The 24,771-nt window shown below is 43.4% G+C and overlaps 2 protein-coding genes across 2 annotated transcripts in view; one reads left to right on the forward strand and one right to left on the reverse strand.

Moving 5' to 3' along the window:
- Positions 1 to 24,771, forward strand: part of plcb1l (phospholipase C beta 1-like) — a 192,232-nt gene that overhangs the window by 9,561 nt on the left and 157,900 nt on the right. The gene's annotated exons all lie outside the window — the stretch shown is intronic.
- On the reverse strand, positions 18,194 to 23,010 carry bmp2b (bone morphogenetic protein 2b). Its single transcript, NM_001104908.1, is given in 3 exon segments — positions 18,194 to 19,390; positions 21,625 to 21,992; positions 22,611 to 23,010. Coding segments are annotated over 2 exon segments (1,242 nt in total). The 5' UTR covers positions 21,980 to 21,992; positions 22,611 to 23,010; the 3' UTR covers positions 18,194 to 18,503.

Raw genomic sequence — 24,771 nt, forward strand, 5'->3', positions numbered from 1 at the left:
GGAACTGTAAGACACACCTGAGCTCCTCTCTACGACTCTCCACAGACCCGGACAACCCAAAAATGTGCAGCACCTGTGCGGGTGCACGTCACTAAGAGTGATGCAGATTTTATTTTACATCAGTCCGCTTTAAGATGCACTTTTGTTGGGCCAGATCAAGTGTAACTTCTTCCCACTTTTAACACCATGGTTAAAAGTGGGAGAGGGTTAGGGTCAAATTTAACCTTATGTTAGTTTTTTTTTTTTATGTCTATGTTTTTGTTTTTTGGCTGCTGTTAATTGAACAAACAAAAACCAAATTAGTTTAGTTGACCTTTAAAAGCCCTGAAGAAAACTGTGGTTGGGTTCTCCAGGGATAATCTGCAGGATAAGTGTTTGATGAAATCAGCAGGAGAAATCCTACTTTCCATCTTGAAGTGATGGGATGGATAAACGGCTTTAGAGGTAGGTGGGAAGCGGAAAGAGGAAGAAAGCATATGAGTAAAATATGAGAAGAAGAATAATATCCAGACTTCCCTTCTCCTGACCACAGAGTGGGCACAAAGAGCCTGGCGCCTCATTGATGTCAGCCATAGCTGTGCCGGTCTTGTAGTCTTCAGCTTGGTTTGGAAAAGAACAAGCAGGCTGGCCTATAGGAGATGGGAGGACATGGCACTGGCTTTCCCACATCACTCAAGGGCCTCTGATACGTGGTCACATGGCCGATAATGACAGGGTGAAAGATTTCTTATTAAGTCTCCTCTGCTGCCTCCTCTGCTCCTGTCTGACGTCAGAATGTTAAATATGGGGATGAGGGCATGGCCAATGGGGAAGGCAGGCAGACTTGTCATAAGTATAGAGCTTTGTGTAAAACTCTGGCTTGGCTCCCTTGCACTGTTTCCAAGGATTCTTGCACATGAGGAAACTGGGGATCCTGGTAAATCATGACAGGGATTACCGTTTCAGGAAAATATAAATTTTAGCTAAGTAAATGTTAAGACAGAGGCTCACATGGCTTGCATAGCTTAATTGAGTGGTTTACTGGGTGTATTCTTGAATGAAAAACTGTGATTCTGGTGAAATCATCCTCTCAGATACTTAATGCTTAAAATAACCAGACTTGCCATCTTGGTCTGACCCAATCTGATCATCTTTTGACCTGTTTTCAAAGCGTTTCCAGTGTTTGTTTTTTTTCCTTTAACAAAATATGATGAAGTCATTTCTAGCCATAAATTAAAAAAACTGTCATTTTCAAGGATAGTTTGTGTCCTTTTAAATGGTATTTTATGTTTTTGTCTGCTTCTGAGTCACAACAATTTTAATAAAGAAACACGCTGAGATTCAATTTTGAGCTTAAGTTTCTTCAGAAAAGTGGCACAGGAACACAAAACACACCAAAAATACCTTTTATTTCTTTTATGCTGAAACATGTATGACAAGTCTGCCACAAGAAATATGATTAATTAGAAAAGGCTCAGCACTGATTATCTTTACATCACATTTTATATAAAGATACTCAAGTTCTTCTTTTTATCTAATCATGACTCTGTCATTCTCAGTTTATTAGGTCTGAACTCAAGATTCTCTTTTAATTTGAAATAAAAAAATATATATGCCGGAATTTTTAAATATTTGTATTGGTTTATTTCAAGCAATGATTGTAGACAGTGCAACAAAAAAATCATAATGTAACTGTAAGACAAAAATAACTAATTACTTTGATTCATTAAATCATTAGATTGATCAAATATGGTGATTATTAACTAAAGTCAAATGATTTATTGCTTGAACAAAGAGTACGAAGAAGAAAATGTATATAATCCCACCCCCACTGAGTTATTTAATTTCATATTTTTGCACTTAACGCAAACTGCCAAATATGAAATCTTGAAAGTGTTTTCATCAGAATGGGTCTTTAACTTCTCTCCCTTTCACATATTTTGTTCCTGGTTTCAATGGGGTGATACGAAAAAGGTCAGAAAAGCATGAATAAAGGTTGCTTTTTCCTCCTCAAAATGTCACAAACATTTCTAGTAAAAGACCTCAGTGTTTTGCCAGTTTAGATTCACTCACACAAGCGCCTCAGCAACATAGACGAGGCTGAATGCTGCACCTGCATCCACAAATCATCACACCATTGTGGCATTTAAAGAAAAGGCCTCAGTCAAGCACGCCCCCTGACCTTCTCCAGCTAACATAAACTAATTAGGGTGGCTCTGAAAGGAATGGCCTACCATTGGATTAATCAGCCTCCATGGATCTGGACCATGCAATTCTTGTTCAGTTGGCCTTCCCTGCTAGAACCTCATTATCACACGTTTTCAAAGGAGCGCCACGGCGAATGTAAGGGGGCTGACAGGATGTAGAAATGGAGGAGGCAGTTGTCCAGTAAGGGGCTTCCCTGGTACCTCTCCTCTCAGATTGGACTCAGAGAGAAAATGTCAAGCGTGAAGCTCCAAGAGTGGTCAGTACTGCCCAGTCCAACAGGCAGCACAGAGGGGGCCTTTGTCCGCCATCACTTAGCACCAATTACAGCCCGTCAAAATAGTTTTTCTACCCTGGGTCAACGTGTTAATGGGCTTGGTTGGGTGTGAGGAGCGACCTTGTCCACACACACCAAGCAGGGGTCAGGGGTTAATAGGGACTCTCTGATGTGGCGGATGAGATTTTGGCAACCTTTAGCTGGTGAGGGAATGCCAAGACAAAGCTGCAGAATGTGATACAATTAGGTGGACAACTGCCCATCCTGAATGGAGTCGTGGCATAGAAGTGGGAAGGCTGTGTCAGCTGGAAGCAGATTGACAGGTCGACATTTCATAAGCAGGTGCCTCAGAGAGTCAGACGATCCCCTCCAATGCGAAAGAGAACCCAGGTGAGGCGCAAACGCCAATGGTTATGGCAAGCAGTAATTAAAAGTTCTATCCAACAAATAACTGCGTTTCTGGACAGAATGAATGTCCTTTTGTACTTGTGAAAAGGCTTCCTGCGCAATTACCTTCCCCATCCTCAGCATGGAGTCGCCTCCAAAACAGGATTGGGTCAGCAAGTCTGAAGGTCACAACTTGGAAAATGTCCACTCTTCAAAAAGAGAATGTGAGCTTGGATGGATTGGAGTCTGACTTTGAGTGTGTTTCCTGCGTTTAGGTAATCAGGGATTATCTGATTTTTAGAAAACTGTCTTGGCAAATAAAATGTTCATAACAACGAACGGCGTGTAGGGTTTTTGGTCCGATCAAATAAGCAGGGAGCCAAACTTCCATATGCACTTGTTGTAGGAACAGAAAAAAATGAACTGCTGGTGGTCCTGGGTGCTACAAATAAAACAAAAGCACGGCCTGCAGCGCACGGGTCAAATCCAAACACATGGAAGTCTGTGGAAACTGCCAGATGACATCAATCCGTATACAAACGCAATCAAATTCCTTCAACTTTCTAAACTTGTGGGTGTACAGTTCATTCTGTTGCTCCCGAAAATGGTGGCCCCTTGCTTCATCTACCTAATGTTTAAATAAAAGGGGGGATTGAACTCTGCTTCTAAATTGGATTTGTGTAATCTGCATCAAGTTTGAACATCCTGTGTAAACACCAGCGTGTGCAGATGCAGGAAACGCCATGACTGGAAACATAAATGTCAACTTTGGCAGTGTAGCAGAAGAGCATAACAGAGAGTGAGGCCTCGACACAAGCTGGAGGGTGTCCATTATCACTCTGAGTGTAAAAGTCAACACTCAAATTCTATTGGTAAGTTATTGTGGTGAAAAGAACAAGCGTGCTTTGATAGCTTAGTGGGTTGGAGAAACGCAACGCTCTAAACATGTCGTTGGTCAAAACTCTCGTGTAAAATCTGGTAAAAGCGCTTGAATGTGGAAATCCTATCAAAGACACATAGCCTCTGGGAACAGAATCTGCTCATAGCCTTTCCACCAAAAACGACTTGGCACAATGATGTGGAAGCAAAACTGAACAAACACAAACATCATTAAGAGTTCATGTCTTGAAGTTAAACAACCCTTTGGTTAGGCTCTCATTTCCTTAATGGCTTTGCAGCTGCATTTCACCCCTGTGCTAAGCTGAAAGTCATTGGCAGTGAACCTGCTTTCGGTCCTTGTTTTTTTTCTTCCCCTCTTTAGAGATAAGTAAAACTATGACTTAGCCTTGATAGGCTTTATTTTTCTTACGGAAAAGACAGCTCGCCTTCAAACTCAACTCATTAGAGAGTGTGTTTTGGAGAGGGGGGAGTGAAGTGGGGATCACCAGAGGTTAATTCCAATCGCGGTGCCTCCTTGAAGCCGCATGACAGCATGTCTCCTCTGTTCACAGAATGGATGAGTTTTTGGGAATCAGAATGGCTCGAACAAGATTCTTTGTTTCAAACTTACATATTTCTTTTCTTTGTGCTGTGTACTTTGGTCATTTGCACCGTACACATGTATTTTTAAATATCCCGAACTCTCTTCAGAGCCGTAAAAGTTGATGCTGCTCGATGACTTGTGTTGTTTTCACAACAACAGGTTTAAATAGAAACTTTTATAATAATTTAGTTAAGGATCCCTTCGCAAAAAGTGGTACAGGTATAGCAAGTAAACTACAGACCACGTATGTGCAGTGTAGGAAGTATCATAACTTCTTCAGACTAAGTTGGAACACTTTACTATATATAAAGGGCAGTCGTGGTGCAGCGGTAGGGCAGTCGACCTCTGATCAGAAGACTGTAGGTTAGATTCCCGCCTTGCCTGCCCATGTGTCGAAGTGTCCTTGGGCAAGACACTGAACTACCACCTTGCCTCTGGAGGAAGGTTGGCGCCAGTGCTCAGCAACGGAGCCACCACCAGTGAGTGAATCTGTGTCAAGTACCATATTTTTTGGTGTATAAATCACTCTGGAGTATAAGTCGCACTGTTTGGAGAAAAGACCTGGATGATGTTGAATACATTTATTTTGAAGAGCTCTATAGTATCATTGGTAATCATGTCTCCATGTCTGAATTCATGAGATCATTCAGTCCTATATTTTTTTTTAACTGCGATCTATACCTTCTACTACTGCTTCTGAATGACGGCGCTTTCAGCGGTACTTCTGTGTCTCTGTGACCCGGTTGAATGACTTGCTGTGCTGCGAAACATGTGAGTGAGGTAAAGAAATACTGATGTCTTGATGCAAAAAAGAAAAATACCATGAAATTCTGGAGGAGAACGATCAGTTTCTCTTTTGAAAGGTTCTTCTTCCTCTGTGTTGCTGTCAGTAACAAATACTGATATACACATTGAGAGTACTCTAGCAGTTATTAGTGGAAAACAACCGCTACAGGCCAACCAGTTGTTAGAAATTAGCAAATAAATGCACCAATATTTATTTTCTAAAAGTCACATATACGTCCTCCTTAAGTCTTACCCCTGGCCAAACTATGTAAAAAAAACACAACTTATATTTAAAAAAATATGGCATCTCTCTTTAGTCTACATACTTGACGTACACTTAAATATACAACTTTTTGCTTCTGTTGGATTTATCTTATTGGTTGATGTGATGGTGCTGCTCTATTTCTTGCTGCTGTTGTCATTGTTTTAATAGTTCGTCCGACTTATCAAAGGCAGCACCTTGATCTTACAGAAAGCCGATGCACCAGAGGGGAAGAAAGGAAGAAAGAGATGTTGGAGACAAAGGAGTGAGGAGTGAAGACATAACTGCAGAGAAAGACGAAGGAAGAATCTAAGACCAAATGTAGAACGGAAAGGAAGCAAAAGAAAACAAAGTCAGGCGAGAAAGCGCGAGATGTGGGCCATTCGTAAGCATGCTTCTCCAAAGGATCTCAGGCCAGCACACCTGCTACTATTCATTTCAGAGGAAATAGACACTCTGTGCAAGAGAGGCTCTTGGCCTCGGGACAAAACCGCTGCAGTGCCAAATTAGAAACAGGAAGGACTGTGGGTAAGGCTCAGATTAAAAACGTACTTCCCACATGGACTCAATATACTGCAGCCCTGATCCAGCGCTGGAAAACCAAAACCCAACGGCACTATTTTATGTCCCAGTCAACAGAACACCCGCTGTTTGCATAGTGACAGTATGGAGATTTAGCCCAATGTCAACCTACATGTTGGTAAACTGTGGTCTTCTAAATGCTGCTCGTTCTAATGCGAAACCTTTCAAAGCAAACCTTGTGTAAGAGTAAACCGTGAAATACTGCGATCACGTCTGTAGACGCCAAGAAGCACCACACGTGTTTTCTGCACATTTGTGATTCTAAAAGCTGCTCTTATAGATTTTAACAAAGCTACAGGCTTCGTCTTGTCACGTCTTACTAGTTGGAAGCGTTCACCACCCTGTGATGCCATGAGTACAAACACTGCCCAAGTGATGACGCATTTCCAATGGATTAATGTTAACTCTTTATATTACTAGTGTTCCTTCATTTATCGCTGAGGTTCTGTTCTTAAAATATCCTGTGATGGGTGAGATCTGTGAAGTAGGATTACAGATCTTTTAAAGCAGCAAAACCCCTCACTACACACTTTATCCACATTTCTCAGACATGAACATTTTCACACTTTTCTTTCATTTTTCACTCTCAAAGTTCAAACCTTTATAGAAAAAAAAGACTCCTCCTATACAGAATGATAACAAAGATCTGATCATAATAGAAGATTTGTGTCAGTGTGGTAAATCGAACACATTTTACTCTGGAGACATGGCAAGGTTTTTTTTGACAAGGTCCACAGCCAATCGGGGCACAGAACACAGCGCGCTGTTTAAAAAAAGAACCAAAATATATTCAAACTTGCTCTGAAAAAATATCACAAAACTAACAGTGTGACACTGACAGAGACTGCAAAGGATAAACTGCAGGGGAAACTGCATTTGTATTACGGTATTTGTAATATGGCCATTTCTGAGACCCCCATCTGATTAGCATGATCCTAATTGTCCTTAAAAACCCACTAGATGTAACTTGGTCCACATTTTCTGCCCTGTAGTTCATCATCACTCCACTAGGGGCAATAGGTCTTTTCCTTGTTATTTCAAAATGGCTGCTTCCATGAAATCTTAACACTTTTGGCAGGAAAAGTTTTGCTAATTTTCTTAACTTTTATGGCAAGACTAACTCATTTATATTTTTAAATGAATACTTGCTGAATTAAAAGAATGCAAAATTAGTTGATAATGATTTTTTAAAATACAGTTACAGCATGTTGATCAAATTTGAGACATTGGGTAAATGAGGTGTAAACATCCAACGCATCATAACTGATACCTATATGTGACTAGAAAATTATATTGCAAAACTTTTGTAGATTTTATCACAGGGTTTTAGAAAAACATGGACATGGAATAATGGACATTTCTGTCAATTCTTTGACATAGTGGGCTTCACAGGGTTAATTACGTCAGCAGGGAGCGGGTAAACTAATGACCGAGACCACAAGCTTTGAAGGAGCTGGCACGAAGGCTGGAAACATACAGAAAGAGGAAACCAATAATAAATAATACCTGCTGTAGCCTCACTATTGTGACTCTTTGACCCCTGTATAAGGCATTTCCTGTCTTTTTATGTATGAAAAAAAAATTGTCATTAATTTTACGTCCATTATTTGCAGTTGATCCAAAGATGATCCAACATGTTTTTGGTGTCTTTAACATGGCCTTTTGTGCAGGTGAAAGCATTTTAAAATTTTGGCTAAAACGACACATTTCTATATAAAAGACCACAGGGAACACTTTGAAAACTGTTCAAAGGATGGTCGGAGTGGGACTTTAAGCCTACTCTAGCTAAAAGCCTTTTTTTTTTTTTTAGCGCCAGGTCGCATATTAGAATTGGAGTAATGCTCTAACTTTTTGGGTTGTATTTGTGGATTTAAACAAAGAAATGATATGACTGTTGCTTCAAACATTGGGGTTCTTTCTTGGCACTGAAAAAACAAATAACCACATGTCAAGTTTTTATTGAAATTTGATAGAGTTCAGTCTAAAAACAAAGTGTAGTTAGAATGTCCAACGGAAAAAGGAGTCAAAACTGGAGCATATTTTATTGATCTTTTTCTCCCGCTCTGAAAGCGGAGGCTGCCGCAGGAGTTATGAAGGGCCACATTCACCACAGCTCTTCTGATTAATGTCTGCTCCAGGCGCGCTGATGTACACACATAAACGCATGCATATGTGCGTTTTACCAGATGGGCTGAGCGGTGTGACTACAAGAGGAAAACCTGCCATGACATCACCCTGGGGAGTGCAGGTGCAGGGCCAGGACAGGAAGTGAGTCACAGGAAGTGTTGTGAGGCAGACTTTCCCATGCCAGAGACGGACTGGAGGAGAGTGGTTTTAAAAAAGGATGGGAGTCACTTGGTAACTGAATTGTAAGAAGCCTGGAGGTGATGGACCCGCTCTTCCTGTAAACAGACATCTATACAGATTTGATTGTAAGTTTTGCTTGCAGGTTTTTAAGTTGGATTCATTCTCTACAATACTTCCTGCTTTTGACTTGTCACGGATGGGCAGATGGATGGAAATCTGGTCCGATTGATGGATGATAGAACCTGCATGTGTCCTTGACAACAGCAGTGGTTTATAGAAAGCCTATTACACTAATGAGAAAAGTGTGGGGAGTACGTTGGTCCCATACCACCCAGGGAAGCTGAGTCTGTTTACCCTGGTGTACTGCATCTGGAAGAGAAGAGGCCTCTTGGTAATCTTCTCTAAGTACAAAAGATTCAACACCAGCTTGTTCTCATAGACCACCAAGTGAGGGTCTGAACTCCATAACAGGTCTTTTTTTATATACAGTGGTGGACTAAATTGTTGGTACCCCTCAGTTAAAGAAAGAAAGTCCACAATGCTCACTGAAATGACTTGAAACGTTCAAAAGTAACAATAAATTAAAATTTATTGAAAATTAAATAGTCAAAATCAGCCATTACTTTTGAGTTGTTGATTAACAGAATTCTTTAAAAAAAAAAAAAAAAACTACTGAAATAGGGCTGGACAAAAATGATGGGACCCATAACTTAATATTCTGTTGCACAACCTTTTGAGGCAATTACTGCAATGAAACGGTTTCTGTATTTGTCAATGAGCCTTCTGCACCCGTCCATAGGTATTTTGGCCCCCTCCTCATGAGCAAACTGCTCCAGTTGTCTCAGGTTTGACGGGTGTCTTCTCCAAATGGCATGTTTCAGCTCCTTCCACTGATGTTCAATGGGATTCAGATCTGGGCTCATAGAAGGCCACTTCAGAATAGTCCAACTATTTTCTCTCAGCCATTCTTGGGGTTTTTTTGGCTGTGTTTTGACCTGTGACTGAGACCAAGCTTACTGACCCTAGGCAGCACATTTCTATCCAGAATGCCTTGATGATCTTGAGATTTCCTTTTACCTTGCACAACTTCAAGACCCCCTGTGACAGGTGCAGCAGAGCAGCCCCAAAACAGAACTGAGCCTCCTCCATGTTTCACAGTAGGGACAGTGTTCTTTTGGATTTCCTTTCAACAGTGGTGTCCTCCTTGGTTGTCTCCCATGAAGTCCACTCTGGCTCAAACAACCATGAATGGTGCGATCTGACACTGATGTACCTTGATCTAGGAGTTCACCTTTAATGTCTTTGGAGGTTGTTCTGGGCTCTTTGGATTCAGTTCCAACTATCCGTCTCCTCAATTTGTCATCAATTTTCCTCTTCCAGCCACGTCCAGGGAGGTTGGCTGTCATGATTTGAAACTGTTGTCTTGTTTTGGTCCTTGTTCTGTCTTGTTTCTGTTTCCTGTTTTATTTTGAAAGTCTCCTGTCTTGTCTGTTTTCTTGAGTTTTACTTCCTTTGGTCCCCATCTGCCCTGATCGTGTTCACCTGTGTCTTGTCTGCCCTGTCTGTATTTAAGTCTTGTCTCTGCCTTCCTCCTGTGTTGGTCCATTAGTTACCCCTGTTATGGTGTTCACGCCATGTTCCTCGTTCCTTGTCTCATGCCACGTCACAGTGAGTTTTGTTTTTTGGTTTTGTCATCCTGCTCTGCAGCGCTTTTCGTTTGTGTTTTGTAATTAAACCCCTTGCCCCGGAACTTTGTGCCTCCTGCCTCTGCATTCTGGGTCCTACCGGCTGTCGAGCCACCCCACCACCGTGACATTGGCCACTGTCCCGTGGGTATTAAACGTCTAAATAATATGTGCCACTGTTGTCACAGGAACTTCAAGCTGCGTAGAGATGGTTTTATAGCCTTTACCTTTACGAGGTTTGTCTATAATTTTGTTTCTAATGTCAATGATCAGATCAAGGTACACACCTTTTCACCAAACAGCAACGTGACTATTTGTCTCCCTTTAAATAGACAGATATTTATGATGTATCAATAGCATGTGCTCAATTCAGAGCAACATGGGTGAAGGCTACTGAGACAAAACTATTGAAAGAAAAATGGAAAAAATCTTCGTTCGGCAGAAAACTGTTTGACTGTCGGTGAACGGCGCTACAAAAGTGCAAAATATCTGTCGTGAAAGATTTGATAAACCTTTAAAAGTTCTCTTTAGAGTTTAGCTCGCTCCGCTGCAGAGTTAATAAAATATGAATGGTAGTCTGCTTTTATTACAAGTTAGGCTAACTTTATAGAAAACTTTGCTTATTAACTTTAGTTGATTGAATACAAACTGCTGTTTGCACTGCTGTGCATGAACGAGAGCACGTTGTAGGGGTAACAGTCCGAGGTGGATAAAATACTAGTTTTTTAATTTAATGTATTATCAGAAGGACATGTTTGCACAAATGCCAGTTATGCATGCCCTGCATCAATCACCCTTTGATTTACAAAAGTCCAGTAATCGGTTTCTGCATCATTCCCCCAGTGCGACAGAGTTTTAGAATTCTGAGAAAAAAGTCAGAATTTTCTATGCCCTTCTTTTTCTTTCTCCATGGCCCTAATCCTCTTCCTTAAGCAAGTGTACGAAAAAAAACCTCGTAATTTTTTTCTAGATTAAAGTCGAGGTGATCATACAGAGCAGCAGCAAGTGAACGCCGCACAGCAGCAGAGCAGACCAACTAAACTTAGTTGAACAGGTGAACTGAATGTTTATTGATAAGGTTCCAAATGTTGGGAAGCTCATTTGTTTGATTTATGATTTATTCATGTTTTATTCATTGATGGGTGGTTTGCAGGATCTCTGCAGTCCGATGAAGCTGTCGCTGACGGCGTCGGTATCCCTTCAGCTGTCCACTTGAATCCTTTCTTCCTCCATCAATGACCAGGGGCCTCATTTATAAACGTTGCGTACGCACAAAAGAAGGCGTACGCCACTCTCTACGCAATAGTTGAGATTTATAAAAAGCAAACTTGACGGGAAAATGTGCGGTCCTTCACGCAAGCTCTGACCCAGGCGTACGCACAAAAACGGGTGAAATGAGAAACGGCGACACCGTCGGCAGATGGAAGAAACACGTGAAAGTGACAGTGTGTGCCAAATCGTGCCGGCATGTGCTGTGTTACACAATGTGGCACAGCTTAAAAACGTGCCTCTACCCCCTGGCGCCGATTGCTGTGTTGGCCCCGACCCTGAACCCCATCCCCACGCATTTGAGCCAAATGCTGCTGTGCGCCAGCGCTTGGAAGTGATGCGTCGCTTGTAAAGAACAACAAAAGGTGTGGAAAATATTATTTATTTAAGAATTCCCTCATCGTGCAGTTTATTTCAGTCAGTCTTGATTTCGCCCAACTCCTTGGCCACCTCTCTGATTGAACTACTGACTTCCCTCTGCATTTCAAGGACTGGATTGGTGAGGAAACGTCCAATGCTGGAGGGTTGAGAGCCGCGTGCCGTGGAGACGCTGGGTCCAGACGGCTGCTCAGCTGCAGCATCGTAACCACTGGCCCCGCTGGAACACCCAGCAACTAAAATAAAATGTTTCTATATTAATAATCTGTAATTGTGTAGCCTGCATATATGTGACTTGACTGCATTCATTTGAATTATTTCTCTTACCTGTGTCAGCCTGACCCTGGCGCGTCGGCGTCCCCTCCGTCTCAGTCAGGTGACTGAGGCGGAGGAGGACGCCGATAAGGGGGACTTAATAGGGATTCCCCAATAATAGCGGCCAGTTTCTCATCAAGAGGGGTCAGCTCCGGTCCCCCACCCCCCCGTGGCGGACACACTCTGCCGATGCAACGCTAGACGTTTTTTTGCCTCGACTTTGATGTCCGATCATTTCTTTCATTTCTTTTTTATTTCGGCCACGTCCGAGGTTGTGAGGCTACAGCATTTACGGCATCTGCCACCGTTTGCCACTCACGTGCCTTTTTGGCATTAGTAATGCCCACACTGTGCCCCAAACAACACTTTTCTCCTCTTTTCCACCTCGCCAACGATAACTTCTACTTCACATTGAGTGAAGTTACGTTTTTTTGATTTTCTCTCCGTGTTTGCCATGGTTTCGCAATCAATGAATATTCATTTGTGGGCGTTTCACGGACTATTTATGGGCAACTATAGGCGTGTCATGAGACCGCAAAAGCTGCGCAGCATTTAGAATTGGTTGTGATTTATTAAGGGAAAGATGCGTAGGATGTGCGTGCGCACGGTTTTATAAATCCGAATATTTCTGTGCGTACGCACATCCTCTGTTTCATCCGTACGCCACTTCTGACGCAAATCCTACGCAAAGTTTTATAAATGAGGCCCCAGATCTCTACGTCTGTGTGACGCTTCTGTCTGAGGAGGAGGAGCACTTTTTGGAATTGTCAACGTTCTAATGCTAATATAACAGACCGTTTTCATTCATCTCTATTGTTTTAAGTTGAAACGGGACGTTACATCTGGAGGAGGAAGCGTATGTGACACTGTTTACTTCCGCATTGGTGTTCGGATGACAGGTTCATGTACTGTCTTTATGGGAAATGGTCTGCAGCATCACTTTGTATTGAATATTCTAGTCAGGCTCTCTTTTGGTTTCATGAACTTGAGAACCACATTTCTTTCTAGAGAAATATTGCACTGAATAATTTTCGAGGTACATTTGCTGGATGGACACTCCGGAACAGCTGAGTGGGGAGGCGGAGCTCATATGCCCGTTGTCATGGCACTTGGCTGCACTTGCCTCGATAACGCGGAAGTATTTTCTGTCATTTCACTACTGCTTGTGCTCTCTGTGTTCACTTTTTTTTATGGCCAAGTTAGCAAATTTAGGGTACAACAACACCAAGCGCAAGACTGAAAGGATATGGTAGCGCTTGTCCTGAGGGGGACAGGCCTAGAAGCATTTTGGACCCGGGTAAGAAGTGCCTGGAGAAAACCCACGCTTACGCAGGGCGATTATGCAAACTCCACACAGGAAGAATGCTGGGATTTGAACCAGGACCTTTTCTCTGTGAGGCAAGAGTGCTAACCACTGCACCACTGTGCAGTCCTAGAAGTTCATAATGAAGTAAAAGAAAAACCACAAGAAGGGTATACAAACACAACACGTGGCATAAACATCCTTGGTTGCAGAAAGATGTAAAAATGTCAAATGAATTCAAACAAAAATCCACCTCTGTAAAGAAATAAGTAAATCATTTTTTGGCGTCTCGCATAACCACAGCGCCACCGTGTAGCCCCCAGTTCCCAAAGTCCCAAAAAAGTTTCATTGGTTGATTGGTGATTCCAAAATGGCCCCAAGTGTGATTGTTTGGGCCTGGGATGGACCGGTAACTTGTTCAGGGTGTACCCCGCCTTTGCCCAACAGTAGCTGGGATAGGCTCCAGCAACCCCAAAAGGGGCTCTAAAGATGGATGGATGGATTGATGGATGGACTTCTGTCTGCTTTACCACCACTGAAAAATAAATTCTGAGCTAAGGACTCTTTCTACTGCCACACAATATCTGCGCTCCGCTGCTTCCTCTGATTGATCTCTTCACTCGGATGGAGAAAGATGGAGGATGTTCATGGGACGAGAAAAGTCTGTCAGGTTTAACACCCCCCCCCCCCCCCCCCCCCCCTCCCAAAAAGCTTTTTCATAACCATGAGGGGAGTAAACACGACGCCGACCTCAGATCCAAGAAATTCATTCTCAAACCTGTTTGTCCACATGTGGCCCATATGTTAGTCTTTCCGGTTCTCCATGAGGAAATGTGTGAGTGGTCAAAGTGAAAGGTACACTGCATTCTTTGATCAGAGAGCGGAAAGAGTTACTCCTAATAAATCATCATTTTCTTTTACTATTTTGAACACAATTCACAGTTTATGCCTTGCACACTATTGAGCCATGTGTGGGTTTTCTCTCCACATCCTCTAAATGACAGAAGAGGAGCTCTGCTTCTGCTGCGCTGAGAAAAATCTGAGTATCATAATGGCATTTCAAGATTTAATCCTCTGCTAAAGCCAATTACAAGATTAGTCTGCTGTAAGTATAAGACTATATAATGGTCTATTTCACAGAGTTGCAGTCAGACGTAATGATTTCAGCATGTCCCTCTAGGCCCGCTGTAATTGCACGGATGAATATCTCAGAAATAGCAGAACACAGTTCAGGTCTGAGTTAGCCATTCTGTATGGCAATATTGTCGTCATTTCATCAACCACACAAAAAGAAGTTAATAACATCTCTGGCACACGAACGCTGTTTTCATTTGTAATTAGTAACTCACATGTGGAACAATGAGATTGTTTGTGTGGAAATGCAGCCTTGCAGTGGAGGAGTGATCTGCAATATTTGCTGTGCTCCTGAATGTGCTGACGCCCCTCTGTTTGATGTGTTCAGAGCTGCTGCACAGATGCCACAGCCTTAGCTATGCTGGACGTCATCTCACAGGCTGTTCTCGGAATAAAGAGGAAAAGAAAACGACTCCGCACCACCTCTAAAATTAGTGTGTGCTGCACATCAAAAGGGAAAAGATCCAAAGTTAGAAAAGAATCCAAAGTGGCCGCTGTCTCTCTTCACTTCTCCTCTTAATGTTCATGTCCCACCTTTGGCACAGAGCCTGCCGAGATCTCACGAGCCCACTGTTTTGTTAAAAATACACGGCACAACCGCATACTTTCCAATTGTGGGCCAGCCAGAAATCTGGAAATCTGATTTTACAACCCGTTGGACTTGGGTTGTCGGGAGCTTTAGTGTCGTTTTGGCAACTTTTTCATGGAGCAACAAAGAAAGTGAGTGATCCCTGCCTGCCATGCTGCTAGTGCCAGCTCCTAGTTATGTTTATCACTCCTGTGGTTGCTCTGTTTTGTGTTACACAGAGACAACGAGAAAACACATTTAGCACCGTTTGCCAGATGTGGCCGGAGGAAAGTCTGTTTTTCAGAGCGTTTGCAGAGGTCTGTAGAGCAGGTGAAGCCAACCAGAGCCCAGAGCTCTCTAACAAAATTAACACATTCTGACCCATTTCTTCACCCATCACCTTCTTCTTGCTGCCATAAAATCACCAGCTTTGAAGCACAGCCTGTGCCCAAGGAGGATAAAAAAGAATTCAAAGACAAACATGTTTTTTCAGTTTCATGCAGTGGTTTGACCACACGAGAAACCACTCTTCCCTGATGACGTGATGAGCCTGGAAGTCCGTAACTAAGGGTGGAGATAATGGCTCCTTATTACTTTGACCCCTGACCCCTCCTCCTTGGTGAGAAGTTCAGAAGTGCTCCCTCAGGAGCCGTCTGAACCTAATCTCACTCAAAAACGAGAAACTCTGGGGAGGTGGGGAAACGGTGGCCTGACCGATTTGCAGGGGATGAAGTGCAGGAAGGGAGCGCTGGGAGTGCTGCCCATGTGTCGCGCACTTTGGGAGCAATGTTTCCACCCAAAGCCAATGAAAGCTTTATGGACTCGAACTATAAAGACACTAAATGTAACACGTCTTTTGGCACAGGCGTCCCCCCTCATCCTGCTCCACACGATACAGCTGAAGCGAAGAGCAGACGCTTCTTTTCCAGTCGAGACGTTCAGTGTTGGTTTTCACCGAGCGCGTGCCAACACAGAGACTTCCTCTTTGAGTCTATCAAAGTCTGCCACACATAGGTGAGCTTTACTCGCGCGCCGGGTCGTGGCGTGGTGGGATCCTCGAGGGAAAATTGACACCAGATGGACGGAGGGAAGTGGGGATGCAAGGTAGAATAAAAACACGTGCAGAAAATTAGAGCTGAAATGTCGGGAGGACTGAACAGCTGCATCATCGGGAACGGGGGGGCTGCAACCTGAGGCTTCAGAGTCTTTTATTCCGTCATTTTAGCTCTCTGGCGTTAAAGAGAAATGCTAACAGTTTGAATAAATAATGGGTTTGTTGGTTGAGTCATTAACTTTTAGATTTTTAAACTGAGATCTTACATCATATAGTTGAGCAAAATATGTTAAAAGGTTTAAACTAAAGTCAGAGTGAACTTATTCTTATTTCATGTCTAGCGGGAAAGCTCTTTAAGACAGAGTAGGCTGAAAATTGTATTTTTTGTGTTTTTGTGGCATTTTTCTCACGATGAAGGACATTTATAAAGAGAATTGAGCTCAAAATTCAACTTCTGAGTATTTCAAATTGTTGTGAATCAGGAGGAGACTAAAAAAAACCCCTGCTCTGCTCCATTCCGATGCATCCACCTGCAGACAAACAGATGTTTTCCTCGTCTGAGATGGAATCTGGATCAGAACTGGATGGCTGGCTAGCTCCAACATTGCACACCATTTTTGTTGCACTGCTAATGTTAAGTTGGGGGGTGTGAGGGACTGTAAGCTAGTGGGAGAAAGTGTAAAAAAAATGGATGAGGGCGAAACGTCGGCAGGCTTACTCTACAACTCAGAGGTGAATTTCTAATTTGCTCTGCAGAAACTATCTCCTAAAAGGTTTTTAGATTTTGGCTAAAAACAGCAGAATCGTCATTAAAAGATTTTAAATTTTAAATTCCAATTTCAAGAAGGCCCTAAGTCTTCTGCAGCAGGAAGATCTTACTTGGGTGTCTTTTATTTTGAAAGGAACTTGTGTGTGCTGCTGTCAAAATTAACATAATAGAAATGTAACATGGTTTTTATTACATTGTAATAAATATAGCTATAAGCTACATTTTATAAATGAAAGTCCTTATGACCATAAAAAGATGAATAACGTGGATTTTTCCAATCAGTGACTTTGCCATTCCGTAAGAAACGGGAGATATCTTTTAGTGTCTGTTAAGTTGGCGAAGAATTTGGAAGAATTTCCTTCATATTTGTGTTTGTAAAGGTATAAAGCGTGCCTTTGTTTGACGCTCATTTGTTTTTTAAGGAGCAAAAAAGCCATCAGGAAGGCCTTGAATAGATGATTTAAAAAACAAGCCTGTTGGTTTTCCGTGAAAGCATATGTATGTGCCTGAGATTGAAAACCAACATTCCACGGTCCCAAAAGTGCGCTCACATAAAAACATTTCTATTTCGAGCATTCTGAGCGGCCCAGTGAACCCTCCAAACCCATTTCTCAATGCAAACACAGCAGAAAGTCCGTCAAACTCCCGCACGGCTCTGCTCTCTTATTATCTGATCTGCTGTGGAGGTTCTCAGTCATCCCCTCCGTCGCTTCCCTTTCATTTGAAGCAACACTAAATACTGCAAATATTGCTGTAGAAACATTCCTACTTTGAGTTTGATGCCTCCGACTTTCTGTGATGTATGATATTATATCATAATTTTTGTTTTGGCCTCAGTACGTTGGCACTCCCTATGTGAAAGTTAAATATTTGCTCCTGTCGTATTGTTTTAAACAACTTTTTCATGCAGTTGAGGCGTGCTGGCTGCAGGTGTGTGCCGCTCTTGATTAAGTAAAGGTTTTTCTTTTTTTTAATATTTTGTGACACTAAATAAACTGTCTTGGTTGTCCAATAATACGAATTGGAAAGGTTGGCAACACAATAAGCACAAATTATCCTTTCTGAAGATTTTTTTCCCAGAAGTCTTTGCAGCAACATGTAACACAAAGGGGGGAAAAAAAGCATGCTCTGCTGTTTTTCCAGCCCTCCCGTGGGAGTCCATTACGCTTGTGAGCGTGTAAATTGCCCTTTGACCTCACAACGGGCTGTCACGTCCCTGTCTAAACGTCTGTTTTTTGGCATTAGTGTAAATAATCCCTTTCTTGGTTTGCAGTTAGTGTGTTGTTAAATAGGGAAGGGGGGGTGTAATTTCTGTCAAAAGTGAAATGCTTGTTTCTGTCCGCCCCCCCATGACGTTGGACCCCTCTGACCCTTCTTCCTCCCTAAACCAAGACGTCTCCACGTATCTGAGGAGCCAATCATGGAAAAGTCACCACAGTTTCTTCTTTCCACGATAAATACACATAATTTATTTACAAGGGAAGTGGTTATAATAGAAATAAATACAAAATAAAAATCTGAACAATATACTTCATGTGGTATTGCACCCATTTCAAAATGTACATCAGAAATACATGGTCAAAACCAGTAAAGGAAAATTCCTTTGATTGAAATATTTATTTCTTTTCCCAACTTTATGTAGACATAAATATATTCATATATATTTTTTTTTTCTATCTCTGATATGAGTTTCTCTCATATAAATAAATGTCTTTGTTGGGAAACTGGGTGTCCATAACAGCTATTGAAGCGTGGGTTTTTCACCGGCAGCCGCAGCCGTCCACCACCATGTCCTGGTAGTTTTTCAGAGTCACTTTCTCGAACTCATCCAGGTAGAGCAGGGAGATGGGGCTGAGTTCAGTGGGCACACAGCAGGCTTTGGGGATGTTCGAGTTGACCGAGTTGACAAGAGTCTGCACTACGGCATGATTGGTTGCATTGAGGTGGTCTGGTAAGGGGAAGGGGCATTCCCCGTGGCAATAAAAGGCATCGTAGCCAGGGGGTGCCACTATCCACTCGTTCCATCCCACATCGCTGAAATCCACATACAAAACGTGCCTCTTGCAGCTGGCTTTGTGATGGTTTTTCCTGCGCTGCTTGCGGAGGGATGCTTGCCTTTTTTCCCTTGTATGGAGCACAGAGTCCCCGCGGCCGTCGTGACCGTACGTCACCAACAACGGCCGCACCTGAGGCCACGAGTCCTGGTCCTGGTGCAAGGACCGGCTCACCCTGACGTGCCTTTTTTGTCTTTGCCCGTGCTCACCGTCCCCTTCTCCTGGGTGAAGCACCTCCACCATGAAGCCGTGGTTGTGGCCTTTCCCCGAGGTCCACTTGGACACGGCGGGGCTGACGTCGAAGCTTTCCCAGCGGCTTAAAGAGTCCTGTACCAGCCGGGTGTCCAGCAGACGCACCAGAGGGTCTGTGCCTTTTGAAGCAGGAAGTCCAAACATCTCATAAATGTTGATGCGGTGGACGCCACCGGCACCAGGCGTGCTGCTGTTGCTGCTGTTTGCGCCCCCTTTCACCTGATCCCTGTAAATGCGCAGCTCTGCAGAGGTGATGAGCTCCTTCTCGGGAACGGAGGTGAGGTTAAAGTAGAACTGCTGGGTTGTTTTGCCCTTCAGACTGGCCAGGGCCTCCATCGCTTCTACAAAAGACACCAGAGACAAACCATTAGGATAAATAAGTAAAGAAACAAGACACTTTTTCTGACGGTCAAACTCCCGTTTAGCTGACACGATATCACCCCATCACCTGGTGTGACGTTGGAGGATGAAAGGAGCGCGTGTTGATCTGCCGATCAGCTCAGGCTGCTTTTACACGCCTCATTTGCACTATGAAAAATTGCCACTGCAGTTTCCCCTCAGGGCGAGCGTTCCAAGTGTCATCCAAAATGCGAGTGGGAATCAAGAGAACGGGCAGAATTTCCCTGCTGAAACTCTGTCGCAGCTGCAGACGTCTGCGTGGGGATTCAGATTTCCATGTCTTGCAATTAAACAAACCCTTCCAAAAGGAACCTGCTCTCTATCATCCAGAATCACCCCTTCACTTCAGCTCTTTGGCATTCCCCCTCTATAGCAAATGATAGAAGTGCAACTAAAAGCTGCAATTTTCTTTGAGGTACTTTGAACTCTTACTTTATAAAGGTCGTAGATAATGTACAGACACACTTTTTAATCTGTTTGATGCGGCAGAGTAAACACAAACTTTGAACTCTTAGCTTTTCAAAGGAGGCATTTAGGAAATTCCACCACCTCATCCTAAACCTCCCTCCAGAGGCACAAAGACCTCAATTAGACCCATCACTCCTCATTTGATGTGGGAAAGCCCCATGTCTTTCATTCCCTCTCTTCTGTCCCCCAAATCCCACTTTTTTTCCACCCAAATCCCCTTTTTCCCTCTGCTCTCTTAGCCCCAAATCCTCTTTTCTTTCGCCCTCTTTCACTCTTTTTCTCCGTTCCCGTCTTCAGCAGCATTCTCTCTCTCTCTCTCTTATTTTTTTAAGGCAAACAAGTGTGGACTTGTCTTAAACGTGTGAACCGCAGATATGAGTGTATCAACATTCCTAATTTCTTTTTGTGTCGCATGCCAAAACAAAAGATAAAGAAAGGCTAATGTTGGGTCATTCATCAGGGACTAGTCTGGCGGTTACTTCCTGTGTGACGGCGTTGCTAAAAGTTATTTCTGAAAACCGATAGCATTGAAACTAATTATCCAGGAGAAATGACAATCAGACGGCGGCTTAGATGAATGATTAGAGCTGTTTGCTTTGATGTGCTGCACTTACATCTGTATATACATGCTCAGTACAGTGAGCACAATTACTCGCACGCCACTTGACAAGATATGTATGAACTAACAGCCCTGCAGCTCTGCTTGCAGAAGATCAAAGAGCAGCAATCGCCGCTGGTGTTGGCGAGCGTTGGCAGGCTGCAGAGGTTTCCAGCAGCCGCCTGGGAGCAGCCACTCTGCCCTGCCAGGGCTGTTTGTTGTGTGTCAGTGTAGCCACTTGGTGTCATTGCACCGGGCCTTTGGAGAGCACCCAAGCAACTAGTCAACCACCCCTCTGACTCACGCCTGATGGAAACTTCTCCAAACACTTGGGGCTCTGTATGAAGGCTCAGTGGACCAAGTAATATATCTATATATGTTATTAAAAACGACTTACTGTGAAAACATTTCTATCCAAATAAATACTTATTTTCTTTAAAAACTTGTAAAGGATGTGGTCTTTCTTAAAACGCCTACAACTATCCAGCAGATGTGGCGCAACTGTGCGTCATGACGCACAGCAACGACGGGTTATCTGAAGGGAGAAGCTCTCCACTCCTCCTCGTTATGGGGACTACATCTGAAGTGACTCACTCTGGTAAAGCTGGCAACCTGCGCGCTGCAATTAAGTCGCATGTCATCGTAAATAACGGAGCCGCGTCCGTCACCTGCGCGGCCGCCCCCTCCCTTTTGTCCCGCCGCTGTGGTGCGTGTGTGGAAAAACGTTTGATTTTTTTGGGGGAACACACGCAAACACCACGAATTATTAGGAAACAAACGACCTCGGGGAAAACCGCCGCCCTGCAGTGTGTTTGAAGCCAGTGACAGCTTCGCCTGAGGGATTTTGCGTAAACGTCGCATCACGTGGTGAATTTAATTGTGCATGAGGTACTTGTTTAAAACTTGTGTTTGAAGAAACTTTTTTTTTCTTGAAGGGTTACAAATAGCTTGGACACGTGTCACCTGTAAATGACTAAACCTTAATAAAACAGTGAACACTCTGAAGTTCAGTCTGGACGCACTGACTCATGGTTAAATATAGGTTGGGGTTGTCTGAGAGAGCAGAGGAGCTCTCCGGCTGAAAGGTAAAGGTATGTCACTAATATATACCTTCATGGTGAAAGCTTCTAATCGTGTTGGCCCTGCTGGCGGCTCTCTCCGCGTGTTTTCCCATGCTCCTGGGACGCCTGGCGCTGTGCTCCCCGTGCGCAGAGTGCATGTGGTAAAGGTCCAGCATGTACTGCGGCACCACAGCCTGCTTGCTGGGGGTGGGCCTGCGCCCCAGCCCGAACATGTTGAGAAGCCGAAGCTCGAACTCGTGGAGGAAGCTGTCCGACTGCCCTGCGCTCTGCCTCCCTGACTCGCTGTACCTCCTTCGGCCGACCTCGGGGATGAGTCCCGCAGCTCCTTCCAGCGACACCTGAGCGAGCAGCAGTACCATGAGACAGCGGACCACGGCGACCATGATCAGTCAGTCCCTGTGGAGAAAGGAACTCTGTTCATCAATACTCTGGCGCTGGCGTATTGACATGATGATACACCAGGGCTTCCAATCTTCCAAAAAGAGTCACAATTATAACAAAAAGAGAGTAATTTAACTTCGTGGATCTTGAACATCTGGCTCCAACAGGAGCCAAAAAACATTAAAAAATAGTTTTAAAGAGGCTGGATGAAAGGATTTCATGAATGAAAATTGTAGACATGAAGTCTCTGAAAGAGAGATAAGGAATCTGTTCAATTCTAACAAGACGTGACCACAAACGAAGCTCCGGAGTTCTGCTGGTCCAGAATAACCATCAGTTCCTTCAGTCTGAAGGAGCCTGAAGTTCAGGAGGCTCCCAGGTGTTGGATCTTACGCGCGATACAGCAAACTCTAGTTTAATCTAACACATCCTCAGCTTTTCTCTCCCAGTTTACCCGTGGACGCTTTACTTTTACGCACACCCCCGCAGTGATTTATGGAGACTTAATCCCCCAGAATCTCATGTAAAGTGAACTTTTACTTTGAATGTTGATCACTGCTGCTGCAAATGTTACTAAAACTTCATAGAAGGGGGACAAGTTCACGTTTCCAACGGTTCCATCACTCTTCTTACCTGACGAGGAAGCGCTGTGTCCGGTCTTGGTTCCGCCTTTGAGCTCCGATAAATTCCACATTAACTCCAGTTTAATCCACTTTGTTTCTCCTTGGGGGACCACAGACAGCCCTTACCCGCATGCACGGATCGCCTCTCGCACATATTTTCGACAGCTTCGGTTAGCACGGAGGGGAAAAAAGGAACAAAAAAAGCCTTAAGTGAGCTCTATGGGAAAGCGGCTTTGCGCAGGCATAACCGATACGAGAGCAGAGATGTTTGAACGCAATGTGAAAACGTAAAAATCAAATGGAAAAGAAGAATTGAAAAGTCTGCTGTTGAGGAAAGATGCCCCCTCAGAGTCACTCCTCTGCGCGCTGCGTCTCCTCTCCTCTGCGCGCCGCTCCGTAAAGGTCCAATTGGTTGGTGCCTTCTCTCCAGCGACTCTTTTTGTCGTACCATGATGTCATCGGGGGCCTGTCAATCATCTGTTCCTTACAAACCGCCTCCTGCTAGTTGGAAAAGTTCCCGTGATTAAGGATATCAAATTCACACAAATCTAGAAACCCCCTCCCTCCCAGGAGTCTGACAGGAGTTCTTTCTCTTTCTGTTGTTTAACACTCGTCTTTCTTTGCATCCTTACTTCGAAATGGAAGCTTTTATTTGTTTTACTTCCCAGGAATTAGATTTTCTTCTTCTAAAGAGTGTTTTTTTTCCTTCCTGTCAGTCACTTGCAGTTGACACCTTTTACCTGAGCACTTTCCTATGGATTTCTTTGTTTTTGTTTGCTTGTTCAACCACTTAACACTGACCTACGATTCGTGCGTAAAAGGGCAAGTAAGTCACAGAGAAAAGGCACAAGGACTAGATGTAAACATGAGTGCAAAAAGAAAGAAAATATTTTATATAAGCGACCTTTGGAGGGCCTAAAAAACAAAGTTTGGCTCCTTTAAATCAAAATAAAGGAAAGAAAACGTTTCCAGGACTTTTGTGAGGCAATTTTCTGCTTTTAATCTAAATTATTTTGGAAAGTTCCATAATTAAATATTAAAATCCTGACAATTTATAGGTTTCAGAAACAATCAAAGATCATTTTTGGATTAAATGTGTTTTCGGATAAATGTTTCATATGAACTTTACAAATTTAAACAAAACTTTCTTTAGCTCACTTATTCTTTCATTTTCAGCAGTTTATCACAGCGGAGGAAGATTCGTGAATCGTCAAATTCATAAAGGTCTACAGAAAACAAGCCAACTGAGGGGTTTTTCTCCTTTAAAGAACAAAAAGGAGAGAACATCTTTTTGCTCAGCTTTCCTGGTTTTATTTTAGTGTGGCCATTGTGGCCATTCAGCAAAGCTAAACGTAGCATTTGGGTCGTGCAGTACGATCATCCGTGCAAGAAAAACTTCCCTGCTTTTGTTTTTGGCCTGTGGGCTGTAGTGACAGCATTTGTGTTCTGGTCATTTCCATAAGAAAAGCTCTATCTACCGACTTCCATTAGGTGATGATGCTTGGGTGGGCAAATTTGTTTTGCCAAAAGCACAGAGTCTGGATAAATAGATCAAATCCAGCACAGATCAGAAGATAACTTTGTCTCCCTTTCAGCACAATGACATTTTATGAGGGATAATCCCAGATCATCCAGCTGGCAATTAAAAGACCGCAAGGCCTGTGGTTGCATGCCGTGACCTGAGTGACAGCCTTGTATTGTTGGCCTTCCCCGAGATAAATCCCAGGAATTCCAGTTTAATTTAAGTTTGCTGTTGGAGGTTGTCAAAGTTGACTTATGATGAAACGTATGTATTCTCTCGACCTATTCATAAGGACTTAATTTGTCGTTAGGGTAATCTGTTTAAAGTCACAGCTGTGGATGCCAAAATGCTGTTCAGTAAACCAGCCAAAGCTTTAATTAAACAAGTTAGAGGATTCTCGCTCCGGTTTCAGCCTCCCTCTGGTTTGGTTGGGTGGTACGGCCCGTGTCAGGCTGGCACTGAAGAATCTGTGTGTGTGGGGGGGCAGCGAAGGGGCTCGATCAGTGACACCCCGAGATCTCAAGGATCAGCCCACTCTGATGCCCTTTGTTTAAGTGGGATTTCTCCTTCTTATCAAACTGCTGCGGCTGATCCAATTACCTTCCGATTGAAAGGAAAACATGTCAGAGGTAAGTCCCGGAGGCCAGAG

The sequence above is a fragment of the Oryzias latipes genome, chromosome 24 (genome assembly GCF_053564925.1).
Source record: "Oryzias latipes strain Hd-rR chromosome 24, Olatipes_Hd-rR_3.1".
Taxonomy (NCBI): Eukaryota; Metazoa; Chordata; class Actinopteri; order Beloniformes; family Adrianichthyidae; genus Oryzias; species Oryzias latipes.